Here is a 13,897-nt window from a genome sequence, read left to right on the forward strand (position 1 = left end):
TATATTTACAAAATGGAAGAGACTAAAGAAGAGATGGATTAGTAATGATGTAGATGAAGACCTAGGAAAGGGTGGAATATTGAAAGAAAACATGTAGGTGGTCAGATAGTGAAAGTGTCTTTAACATTAGTTTCAAAAAGGGTAATGTTGGTTTTCTTTATTACAGCCCTGTACTTAATAAATTGAATTTTTTATTAGTAGTTAGCATATCTTATTTCATTTTAAGGATGGAAAAACCCCTTTATTCCAGCAGATGTACATTGGTGTCAACCATGACACACCTCTGCCTTCCTTATACTAAACATATCCCTGAAAAGCTGAAGGTAGAGATCAGTTCTCAACCACTATCCTTTGCAATAATATTAGTTTGCTCCAGATTAAAAATTAATATGAAACCATAACACATTCTAAATCATTCTAGGGGTCTAGCCTACTTTTTTGAAGCAAAACATCCGGTCTGCTAGCCACAGGAGAGCCAATTTAAAGATGTGCAGGAAATGGACTTTTTACATCTTCGATCCATGATAACACAAAAACATTTTGACTGCTGTAAAGTCAACCTTTATATTTAAAGGGTTCCTGCAGAAGGATTCTGGGCTGCCCTTGGAATACTAGAAGCCTTAATTATTAGTTACAAGCTTTGCCTCCAGAGGGTTTCCATTTCTTTTCTGACAGATGTCACCGTGGCTTTTGAGCTTCTTTTGTTACATGCCATTTATTGTTTGTCTTATATAACAGATCCTCCAAGTGTGTTTGCAATGCCTGACAATGATTTGAAAAGAATTCTGTGGGTCCTGTCATTGCCGATCATTACATTATTCTTCTTGACTATACCTGACTGCAGAAGAAAATTTTGGCATAAATGGTACATTCTGACATTTATTATGTCTGCTGTTTGGATCTCTGGAGTAACCTACATTCTAGTTTGGATGGTGACCATAGTGGGTAGGTAGGGGGTATGGCTATTTACATATTTTTTTTCTTCTTGCTTTGTTGTTGTTTTTGTTTGTTAAAAATGCATTTTTGCTTCTATATAAAAATCTTTTGGAGACGAATCAAAGCTTGCACACCTTAAGACTGAATGTCTTTTATCACCTACTAGTGCCAAGAGGTCAAACAGATAATAGAGTAGCTGACTGTAGATCAATTTAAAACAGAAACTACAGAGATGTAAAGTCAGAATTTTGGTTATGTAGGCCAATCTGTTAGCTTAAGTCTACAGTGATCAGAAAATAGCAGCATCCACTGAAGTTATCCTTCCCAGTAAGGCCCTTGAGTGATAAGTTTAAATGCCTCTGACATTTCCGGTTGCAGAGGTCATTTGATTGTATTCAGGATGCTCCTGCACAAGCAGGAGGAGCTGATCAAAAAAACCAGTAACTTGTATATAGGTTTTCCTCTAGCAGTGTTGGCTCCCCCTTAAAGTTCAAACCAGACTAATTTCTAGGCATGGAACCTGGGTGATTAGGAAAGAAGGGGATGTTCAACAAGCAGGTGGATACCCCTCCCTTTCTATCTATATTAGCAAATAAAACATGTCATAGAAAAAGTATATTAGAAAGATAAAAGTACAGCACTTTTTAATATATACCCACAAAAGTAAATCCATGTTAAAAATGTAATCCAAAGATATATATTCACAGCAGTCACAAGGATTGAAGAATGATGATGTTAACCTGCCAATTCCTGACACTAAATGACAGATCCACATTGCAGCATTAATGATTTTTGAGAATCCACAGAATTTCTCATTGCAAAATTAATCTGGGCAGGGAACTATTATTTCTTCAGTAAGCTGAATCTGTCAGTGACAGATTTAAGGGACGTTAAGTAAAAACAGTACCTGGATTCCTGGCTGTATCAATTTGGTGCCATGAATCTGTTTTTCATCTGTTTGTGTCCCAGCTACTTCTGTCATTGGTGCATGGTGGAAAACCAAATTTCTCTGGAATTTTCTCCCCTTTCCCTCCCCACTGTGGTGGGCTTTGGAATCTTGAGAGGAAATGGGACATACAATTGGAAATGCTCCCTGTGCTTTAGAAGGTGACGGAGCTGTGTCCTAAGTGCTGCACACAACAACCACAAAGTCAGTTCCATCTGGATAAAATCTGAGGATGAGTTGGTGCAATGCGCACCTTCCTTGGTTTACTATTGTCTACCAATCACCCACAAGGGAAGGTGTGTGTATCAGTTTAGATGGTGTTGGTTAAATATCAGACACTGGTGAGTGAGCATTGTTGCAGTGATGTGCTAGCTCCACCAACTTATGCCACAAGTCAGTGTAGGTCCTGATAAAAAGCAAGGATGGTCACAAGACTTTTTCCTTTTCCCTGTATTTAAGACTGAACACATGTCAACCTTCTATTGCTGGAAATGGTAACTTGTGTTTGTTACTAGCAACACTAAAATGAACAAACACTGCACACACAGCGCTGTACAGCTCTTCATAGAGAGGAGGTGGAAGGATAAATGGCAGGTGCCATGCTGTGTCGGCCTTTACAGAAAATGACAGCGGTCATCTCTGTTCAGTTGCCACAAGGAATCCCTAAACATCATTGGGGACCACTAAACACAATATTTTTTTGCCCCAGACAAATACAATTGTTGGTCTTGGGCAACCATTATCTAAAATGAGTACCTAAACTATAGTAGAAAAATTCAGATAATGTTAACATTAGGGAAGAAAGCTGCATAAAATGTGTGAAGGGGTAGTATAAAGAGAGTGCTGCAGACCAGAGTTCTGCTTTAGGGCTATCAATACATTGGAATTGTAGAAAGGCAGAACTGCCAGCTTAGCCTGCAGATCTTCAGCTTTAAAAAAATAAAGGACATTGCCACTTTAAAAAAAGGGTAGCCAAGTTTTCTCATAATAATTTCTAAACATTGTGCCCCCAACCCATAGGCATTACATTTTTCACTTACTGGTTACTGCACACATGGTAGATCTCCCCATTAAAATCTCCAAGAAAAAGCAGAAGCCAGGGGTGATTTGTTCCATGAGACTTTTCCCATAGCTGAAATATTACTCATAAGTGATCTGACATGTTAAGGAAATTCATGCAGTAGTTTGTATCTCTAGAGAGAGGTATGTGTAAGTAAATTATACTTGTCTCAATGGCCCTGATCTTTCACTCCGCAGCTTAAAAGTGCTTGCACAGGAGCACTTACAGTAGTTGTGGTTAGATCCCCATCTCCCACGGGTCATAAATATGGCACACAGCCTACAAAGAGTACTATTGGGATTTCTGAAGAGCTGATTCTCCTTCTACTGCAGGGTACAGTGGATCTGAGAAGGGAGCACTGTATGATAAATACACTGTGCTGACATTTCCCAATATATCACAAAAGCTATTCCCACATCCCTCACTTTAATCCTCAAAGATCAGCAGACTGAAACTTGATATAAGCTGAATGCTCATTACTATTTTTTTCTTTTTCTTTGCCCTATCAAATGGCCTCTCCAAGGAAATTCTAAATGCTTATAGCAAAGGCATTAGATAAAAAATGACACCTGCTTCTCACTGGTTTCTAGGTACAGAAATGGCACAATACTTTCTTCTGTCATAGAAGACAATGATGTTTAAGTCTAGGACTGCAGCAGACACATCAGATGATTATTCTAGTACAGCACACATGATAAGCATTTGTATACTAAACATATATTCATGGTGTATTCATAAAGTAATGATTGTGACTTTCATCAAGCATTCACTGCAGGGGAATTATATGGATGTATGATTTATATTAGAGATAGGATCACCTACAATGGATGTCATAGTCACTGCTTTCCGAATATACATGCATACACAGACTGTACGTCTATGGCCTACACAGGAATAGTTTTAGGGTAGAGCAAACGCTACAATTGCCCAGGGACCCCACCTTCTTGCGCCCGATTGACCGAATAGCAGAATGCGCTGAGTGCTGAAATGTTGTACAACTGGGGGTGCCACTTTCTATTTTTCCAGGGTCCCATTTTGTCTAAAACCATCCCTGCAAATACACATTTATATACACTTACATTTATTCTATAAATTGACAATTACCATATTTAAACATTCTTATCTGTCTGATCGCTCTCACCTGTCAAAAATTGCATAAAAAGCTGGGATACCCGCTGAATCCCAACTTTCCCTGTGGCAGTTAGGAATTAATGAACTCCTGCAGCCCTGCACAGGAGTTACATCATCGCTGACCAGCCAACTAAAATGGCCAAAGATTATAATTGGAAAGAGAAGAAGGAAGATAGCTGCACCTATGACAGAATGGGGACAGGTAAGTGTATTTTAATAAAATTACAATCAGGCAGGTAAAGTTATTTTATTTCAGAAGAGACGTGTGATGTGTTGTACATGATTGCAATCTTTTGAAAAGGGGCTTTAGCTCCTCTTTAAGGATATGGTTTCAGTTATGCATACAACAATGTAGAAGAGCCCACGTTGGTTTCTTGAAGACAACACATAGTTGATAGTATGATTTTGGCATAGTCAGCCTCGTCTTATTGTTTTATTAGCTATACAAATGTTCAGCTTGTATTTTATGATTTTTACTTTTCGATTTGTAGACAAGTATCACAATCATATAGAAAACTGCCAAGAAGTGCATAGTTGGAATTCTTCTAGATCCTCTCTCTCATTAGTAGCCCAGGGATTACGGTCACATGCCTTTGTTTTATAAAGAGCATGATTAAAGGAACAGTGTCCCATGACATAGAATGAAGTATGACCAGAAGGCCTTGGAATATAGTAGCATCTTTATATTCCTACCAAAGGAGATATTCACATGAAAATCTCAAGACTATGGTTGTGTGAAAGCAGTTCTCCCTGGCATTATAGCTTTTAATTTAGGATTAGTGTGTACAGGCATCAGGCTCAGAACTTAGTCAAATGCAGCATGCCTTCATTAAAAAATGGCTTGCGTTTGAAATGTATTTGTCATGCGTGCACACTGTATTTTCATCTACAAGTGTAAAGGAATAAAACCATGCATGGAAAAAGCAAATTCCATGGAACACTGCTCCAAGCACTCCAGTTCACATTTCAATTACTGAATTTCAGACACTTCGACAATGCTTCACAAATGTATCTCAATAGATATAAAAACAGTACAGTACACGGGCTATAAAGTGATGCCGCCTTTTACAACCATTAACATAGCAGTTTTTGTTTTTCAAAGTCACCCCTTATATACTTGTAATACTATCCTATTCATCCTGCTATTCCAATAATTGATTTTTCCACAGGTCAAGCAGTCCAGCACTAGTGGCAATTGTTACTGAGAAAAAACACTGGTGGGTGTGCCTCCAACAGTCATGGGTTAGGGCCCATTGACATATATGCCCTGCAGAAACTTTCTACACAATCACTGAAATGTGTATTATGTGTAAAGTTGTGCTATTGATTTTTATTGGCAAGCCAACACATCTTTAGAACACACTATGCTGCACTGCAGGGCTACACATTTTACTGCACTGCAGTGTGGTGCACTCCTGGCAATAGCACTCGCAGACAACAATGCCATAACAGTCTAAAAGGTAATGCCAATTGTAAGGCCCAGGCATGTGCTAAATCAGGGGTCCGTCTGACAGCTGGGCCACGAGGGCATGCAGACCAGAAGTGGTCCACAGCACTGGCCGGTGCACCCCCCAGTGGGGTCAGGAGAAGGGACCCGCTTGGGGGGGGCGCACCAGCCAGAGCCTGGTTTTATATATATTTTTTTTTTCAAAAAGAAAAAATGTTGCTATAACTTTTAAAAAGGTGTAAAATGTTTGGTTTTAATTTGCTTGCTACAAAAAAGTGAAAATAAACTCAACAGTTTCTTAAAACCATTGCATTCAAAGCAGTTTTTGGTGAGAACTGTTACAGTTGCCAATGTACTTGTGTCATTTCACAAGCAATCCCATTTAAAGCACACCTAAACCAAGAAAATAGAAACCACCAGGAGGTAGTACTTTTTATCAAAAGACAAATGCAATGACTTTTTTGTCAAATAACTAACTACTTGGCTCCAGTTGGCTTTTTGTTTAAGCTCTAAACTACATGGCGCATGCACTGTGTAACTTACAGCTTGCCCGTGTGGAGTCATTGCACAGCCACCAGGGATAATGTAACTCCTGCGCATGCTGTCATTAACATCCTGGACCTGTCATTGCAGGCTGTAAGGTATAGTATAGTTTGGTTTCATTTTAAAGTAATTAAAACCACATGTCCATCTAATTCTCTTCTGATCTTACAGATCACAAAGTTTCATTTACACCTAGCGCACAGATTTCCCAAGTATCACGTTGCAACTGAGACTTGTCCAACTAAGTCTGCCCTTGCCTACCTAACCCACTGCACAACCTTTCCTACAGTAGGTACTATCAAAAACTTTAATCTGTAGTGGCAAGAAGTACAGGGCTTCCGTGTTCCAAAGTTTCCTATTGTGATGTGCTTTTTAAATTACATTACTTACATTTCTTTCATCTATTAACTACAGGGGAAACCTTTAGTATTCCAGAAACTGTGATGGGCCTAACATTATTAGCTGCAGGAACAAGTATACCTGACACCGTTGCAAGTGTTCTTGTAGCTAGAGAAGGTAAGGAACATTTTTTTCTTGCTTTTACCCACCTTGATTACTAAATTGCTGTAAGTTATACTACTTATGGACTTTCCAGAACAGTTAGTAACAGTAAGCAACTGATGGAAAGTCATGCACCAATAGGTCTAACTCTGCATATTGCATATTCCAGGCTGGCTGCCTGAAAATGTAAAACCGTAAATCAGCAAAACTAGTTTGGGAGAGCTTGGCCAGTGAAAGTTGCCCAACATTATAAAGTAAACTGATATAATAGACTCAAATAAATGCTGAGGATTCAGAATGAGTCAGATGAGACTTGTTATATTGTATGATCTGATTGGGATAGCATAACCATTCCTAGACGTACACTTGCTACATAACTGTCTCCTAAAAGACAAATGGTGATCATCTCGTATAAAAACTTAGCATGTGTCTCCCGAAGTTGGTTAGCTTAGATTCTTAAAAAAATTTAAATCACAAAGATGATGTTTGAAATTTAAACTCCAAGCAAAAATGCTGGTGTCAATGGAAAGCCAACCACCTAGAAGGTAGGAATATTAGAAAGGCTTTAGTTATGCAGCTTTAGCTGCATACATATATACATAAAAGTGAATGTGCCATGCTTTGTGATCATTTGTAAACTCTAACAATGTCATTCTTTACCTGCTTCCTTTTGATCTGTCCAATATACATTTAAAATTGTTTCATTACATTGTTTTCTATATGTGCATAGAAATTCAGAGCTCTCCTAACACTCTATAGCAGGGTTTCCCAACTAGGGTTCCTCCAGAGGTTGGTAGAGGTACTTTGAGCAATTAGCAATCTGTGCCTCTCAGATCAGTTTAAGTGATACTGATGATCTTTTTGGCTATCTGTAAGGGTGACATTCTTCCAATTGGCCAGCAATGTAAGGAGTATTCATCCAACTGACCACCATGCTAATGTAATGTGAGTTGTGTGTATATAGTAATTATAGCAGAGTTTCCCTGAAGACCTAAAAGTTATTTCAAGGGTTCCCCATGTTAAAAGCTTGGGAAAGGCTGCTCTATGGGCTTCCAATCTAAAAAGGTTTATTTAGACCTGCACAGGTCTTATAAACAATAGAACACCACCACTTATATGTTGTGAAGTAGATGGGATGTTCTGTAGCCCAGGGTTGACAATGCTGCTCAATAATAGGCACAATACGGTAAGTGTTTACTTACCAATGGATGGTTTTCATTGTAACGCATTCTTTCCATCATTACTGCCCCTGAAACAAATGGACCTAGCAAATTCCACCAAGGAATGTCAGATTCACTGCTTTAAATCTAGACCCTTTAGGTAGGTTTAGGTAAAACTTTAATCATGACATAAGGATAGTTTACCATTTACCAAATCAAAGTGGTGCCTAATCCATTTTGGCAGCAGCCATGATTGTTAAGCACAAACTGCATTTGTAATTATCCTTCCAAACAGAATGATACTTTGGGGGGTGATAGTCAATTTCATGATGTGTCATAAAGTATATTGCCTGTTGTATCCCAGCAAATATTATAGGTTTACTGCTCCATTAATGCCATACATTTTACTGAACTAAGTCACATGTTTTTAAAATGTATCAGCCAGGTAGGGATGAGCAAGTTTTTAAAACTCGATCTTGCAGCGAATTCAGCCTTTCTCACTTACCGAAATTGTAAGCGAGAACGGCTGGTGTAAATTCGCCAAAAAAAAAAAGATCGTGGGCTGTTCTGATCAATGAATTCAGCACCCACTGCATTCATTTCATTGATCAGCCCAGTTTGCAATCCCCCGCACTAGAGGTTAAATGGGGACAAGTCTCCCCATTCAAAACCTCTAATGCTCTCTGGTTGGCTAATCAGAGAACACTAGAGGTTTTGAATGGGAAGACTTGTCCCCATTTATTCTCTAGTGCCAGGGATCGCACACAGGATTCCCAGGGCTGCAAGAACAAATGCAGTCCTGTGAATCCACTGCGATCCCAGGGCACTAGAGGTTAAATACCCTCTAGGGCCCGGGGATCGCAGTGGAACTGCAGATGAACTCTCAATGGAGTTTCTCCATTCAGAGTTCATCTGTAGTTCAGTTTCCACAGTCACCAGGCTGATTCAGTTCCCACGGTCACCTGGTGACCGTGGGAACTGAACTGCAGATGAACTCTCAATAGAAACTCCATTGAGAGTTCATCAGCAGTTCCACTGCGATCCCGGGGCACTAGAAGTTAATTACCTCTAGTGCCAGGGATCGCAAACAGGGAGACTCCCAGGGCTGCAAGAATGAATGCAGCCCTGATAATCCACTGTGATCCCTGGAGAATAGAGGTTATTTACCTTTAGTAATGCCAGAGGCATTCTTGCTCATCCCTACAGCCAGGTTTACATTTTTGCAGTGGCTACATACAATGATCTATCTCTGGTATGAAAGCTGAGCTGGGCAAATTGAATATTGTAGGGTTTGGCTAATACTTGTCAAATAGTTTTTTTTTTGCTGACCTATTGATCTTGCAAGAAATATTACGAAATGATAACTTTTAATTGTTGTTGGCAAAGACAGCCCAGAAAGTTATCCCAGTTATCCGAGGGCTAGAGAACATAACTTCCACCACCACCCAGTTTGAGTAAGTGGTGCTTTGTAGTCCTGTTTTAGGGTGACAGGATGTTGCTCCTCTATATAGTGCAGTTTTAGAATAGGCAGTGTGGTACTGGAAGGCTTGGCAAGTGTAAATAAAGGGAAAAAAGGCCTAAAAAATGGAAACTAATACAGCTATCATATCAAAGGATTGCCTATTTGCCAAATGTAGCAGCCTTCTGGTTGGGAAACACTATTCTAGCCTAATGCAGTCTCTCTTTCCCCCAATTGTTAAAGCTCTCCAAAGCTGGAAAAGATGCACTTTTATCAGTGAACCTGGGTGATCCAGCAAACCTAGAATGTCTCTCTTGAAAGTAATTTGCTATTTGTTAAATGTTTTCAATCCTGGACCAGATCTATTCCAGATTTACTGGATCAGCCAGCTTCAATGATAAAAGTGTATCCTCTCCTGCCTTGGAGAGCCTCAATAAATCAGGCCTAATAACACAGGAGGGGGAGAGGACCCTGCCCAAAGTAGCTTGCAATCTAAGAGTTGTGGGATGTAGCACACAATAGGAGGGGGGATATGCAATGCTGGTAGAATTGTAAGGGTTTAAGAGACAGAAGAAAACAGGTAGGCAAGTATATAAGTATGAGTGGGGAAGTGGAAAAGTCTTGGAGCCGTGCTGAGCCGTGATAAGGTTATGACTGAGGAAGTCATTAGTAGGTCATTGGAGGACTGAAGAGTGTGGCTAGGGGTGTATTCTTCTACCCGGTCAAAAAGGTAAGTGGGACAAGAACTGTAGAGGGATTTGAAGGCAAAGCACAGGAGCTTGAATTTGATTCTAAAGTGAAATTAAAGCCAATGAAGAGAACTACAAAGAGATGCGGCAGAAGAGGAGTGGTGGGAAGGATGGATGAGTCTGGCTGCAGCATTCATAATAGGTTGTAGAAGAGAGAGTCGGGTTAGTGGAATACCAGAGGAGGATGTTACAGAGGTCCAGACGAGAGATGTACTAAGGATTTGGTGGTCTCTGGGAACAGGGGGTGGATTTTGGAGATGTTGCACAGGTGAAAGTGGCAGGACCTGGAAATGTTCTGAACAAAGGGGGTAAAGAAGGGGTCGGGGTCAAAAGTGACGCCAAGATGAATGACTGTGTTATTACCATCTAGTAATATGTCGGTGGGAGTTTTGGAATAGAATGGAGGTGGGGACCCAGGTGGAGTTTCAGAAATCCATGATAAGATAGCTGACAGGCAGTATGAAGCCTTATCCAGGACTGAGGGAGACAAGTCAGGGATGGACAGATTGATTCCATACAGATGATAGTGTAAACAAAAGGAGTATATGAGATTGCCAAGAGAGGAGGTGTACAGAAAAGAGAACCGGTTCATGGACAGACCCTTAGGGAACAACAAGGAGGACAGTGGAAGAGGAGGAATTATCATCGAAAGAAGCTTGAAAGGTACGATCAGACAGATGGGAAAGCACACCAAGAGAGAGCAGTGTCACTGATACCAATTGAGTTTAGTATTTAGATTAGAAGGGGGGATCAGTGTCAAAAGCAGAGGAAATATCTAGGAGGGGGGAAAAGTTGGCTTGTGACTTAGCTCTGATGAGGTCATTGGCCACATTAATAGGGGCTGTTTTAGTGGAAAAGACAGCACAAAAGCCAGATCAAGTAGAGAGTGGGTCTTCCGGTAATAGGTGAGACTTTTAAAGACAAAAAGGTCAAGAAGTTTGGAAACATATGGGAGAAAGGAGATAGGTCAGTAGCTAGAAGGGAGGAGTCTTGTGAGCTTTTCTTCAGGATGGGAAAAATAATGGCATGTTTGAAGGTGGAGGGAAGATACCACTGGAAAGGGGGAGGATGTATAGTTTAGTGCAGGTCCCAGGGTGGAGGATTGGGCAGAGTAGGGAATTGGGTCAAGCGGACAGGTAGTAGATGAAGGTGATGATTTACGGTTAAAGGTCAGTGATGATTTACAGGAGGAAGGGGTGGATATGGTTGGAGTGGTACAGTGAGCAGAAACATCATGTCTGATGTTGGTCCAGCATTTATGAGTTTGCTGATTACACAGTATGATATTGTGATCTTACATCTCAGCCCTCCTCCACGAAGTCTAAACAGGGTTGGACAATAAATACAAGATGGTCAAAGTGACCAATGAGATAATTATCAGGCATCCACTTATGGAAGATCATTCATTGTCTCTGTTCAAGGAGCCCTTGATGGCCATTTTACGTCTCTTCATATGTCTTACTAGAGAATAATGCTTGTAGTCAGCTTTTTTTTTTTTTTTTTAAGACAAAGGTTATTCTTACATGCAAATCATATACTGTAGATATCTTTTCTTCCAGCTCCAACAATATATATCTTACTGATAGTCTTTTAAAATGTAGAGATGTCTTATCTGTAGTTAAAGTGTCTTGTTTTTACCTTTTTTTTTTTCAGGTAAAGGAGACATGGCTATGTCAAACATTGTAGGTTCCAATGTATTTGACATGCTGTGTTTAGGAGCTCCTTGGTTTATTAAGACCGTCTTTGTAGACCGTTCAGCACCGATTGAAGTGAACAGTACCGGTTTGACGTATACCACTATTTCCCTTTTATTTTCCATCATCTTTATATTTCTAGCAATTCATATAAATGGATGGAAGCTTGATAAGAAGTTGGGTGTGATCTGTTTGATAATGTATCTTGTTTTTGCTACGCTATCCATATTGTATGAGCTGGGAATTATAGGAAACATGCCAATACGTATGTGTGGTGACTAATAAACAAAATTCAAAATGAAAACCTTGTTTCATGTTTTCCCTTATAGATTTGAGGTTGGCAAAGGACTGTAAAAGAATAGTAACACTGAACTGTCTTTAGGTTACTAATTTGCTAAAAGCTGAACGTGAAAATGCTGACAAAAAGCAATAAACTCAGTTGAGTTTGTAATAATTTGTAAATACAACTTGTGTATGATGGGGTGCTAAAAACTTCTAGGCCCGACCAAAGAAGTTGACCTAGACCCATGAAATTTGTTATTCCACATGTGCAACGCAAACGTCAACATAAATGGCACAATTTTTCTCTAACCTTTTGAAAATTCAGCTGCAGCCATCATCCCTGAAAATCTGGTGAGTAGGGTGGATAGTCTAGGAACTCAAACCCTACTTTCTTCAAACCATTCATCATTGTACTAGAAGATTGTCCATTGTAAAGATAACACCTTTTCAGCACCTCCTATAGTTACAGCAAGTTTGGGTAGAATTTTAGACTTTAAGGGGTAAATCATCAGCATACTCCTACCCCAAAAAAGCCATGGCCTTTCTAGTTGACTTTTTGGGTCTTGAATTTCTTTGGTAGTGGACCCAAGTGTTAGAACAGACTGTTGGTTAATTTTCTATTAAATCAACATGGTGTCTGCTTGTTATCCTTCTGTCATTAGCATTCAAACATTTTTGCCAATTCTCCATGATCTGAAATAAAAATCTTTGCATATTAAAAAAAAAGTTTGAAACAGAAAACTTTATGTGAGAGTACTAAATGTCACACAAGACATGCACACAAAAACACTCTAACATCTTTATTGGGCCGGGGACTACTACATTATGTGCTACAGGCTATAGGAAAAATACCCCAGTTCTTTCACATGCACCATCACAGAAGGTGATCCTACTATCTGATGTTAAACTAGCCACTAACATATCTTCTAATGCTGCCTTCCTAAATGTCTCCTTGAATGTGATCAGATCTTTATAAAGATCAAAAAGAAAAATCTTTTTAGTTCTAAGCACTTCAGATCATGCTAGAACGTTCCAACCAACCATTCCTAAACATGCAATTTACCAGCTTGGGCTAAACTATCGTTAATGCAATGGGTCATTTTTTGTTTCTTGACAGACTCCTTTTCTCTGCTTCTTAGATGCCTTTTTTGCAGTCTTTTTTCGCACCTCATCTTCCACACAGTGCACTTTCCACCACAGTCTATTTCCTTTCTCACTGATCGCTTTTTTGTTTTTGTCCTAAACCCTGGACAGACCATTCACCCTATTAACCCAACACCGATATACACTAAACTGTCTCTACCCCTATGTGACTATCCCACTAGAATTGCAACCCCAACAGCTTTCTTTCATATTTTCTCCTAAATCAGTTTGGCTACAGACCTTTACATCATTATTCGGTATTGCATGATAGTAGTTATAAATTAGACACCCCAACATTCTACTGTTGATTAAAATTTGTTAAAGAACACAACAGAATTTTTATTTAGTCAAGTAATTGTATGGAAAAGTTGCCACTCCTGAGAAAACCATAATGTGCACATGATTAGTTACCTGGAAATTTCCTAAAATAAAGTTCTTCCAGCACAGCTGCTGCTCCTGTGATACTGGGTATAAGAGCTTTGGCACTCAGCATTGAGTTGGGCCTATTCCCTCCTTACCCAATTATAGAACAGCCTGCATTCTGTAAATGTTTTACAGAATTTATAGTTCTGTAAGTAGCCAAAAAGAGGGAGGTAGGTGTGTGCAAACAGTACAGACACAACAGCAGCAAGACCCAACAAACAAGATTGGGAGCACTGTGATCTAGATTTCCAGAAAACAGCAGCAATCTGGTAGTTACTGTTATTTACAGAGAGGAAATACTGTTAGGTCCATAAATATTTGGACAACTTTTTTCTAATTTTGGTTCAGTACATTACCACAATTAGTTTAAATGAAAAAACTGAGATGCAGTTGAACTACAGACTTTCAGCATTAATTCAGTGG

General features: G+C 39.5%; 1 protein-coding gene across 1 annotated transcript in view; it reads left to right on the forward strand.

Moving 5' to 3' along the window:
• Positions 1–11,946, forward strand: part of SLC24A5 (solute carrier family 24 member 5) — a 29,312-nt gene extending 17,366 nt beyond the window's left edge. The window contains exons 7-9 of the mRNA XM_072402393.1: positions 739–945; positions 6,478–6,579; positions 11,586–11,946. Of these exons, the coding sequence (XP_072258494.1) occupies positions 739–945; positions 6,478–6,579; positions 11,586–11,908 (632 nt within the window). The 3' untranslated portion in view covers positions 11,909–11,946. The remainder of the gene's footprint in view (positions 1–738; positions 946–6,477; positions 6,580–11,585) is intronic.
• Positions 11,947–13,897: the final 1,951 nt, after the last annotated feature.

This window comes from Pyxicephalus adspersus, chromosome 2 (assembly GCF_032062135.1).
Source record: "Pyxicephalus adspersus chromosome 2, UCB_Pads_2.0, whole genome shotgun sequence".
NCBI classification, from domain to species: Eukaryota; Metazoa; Chordata; class Amphibia; order Anura; family Pyxicephalidae; genus Pyxicephalus; species Pyxicephalus adspersus.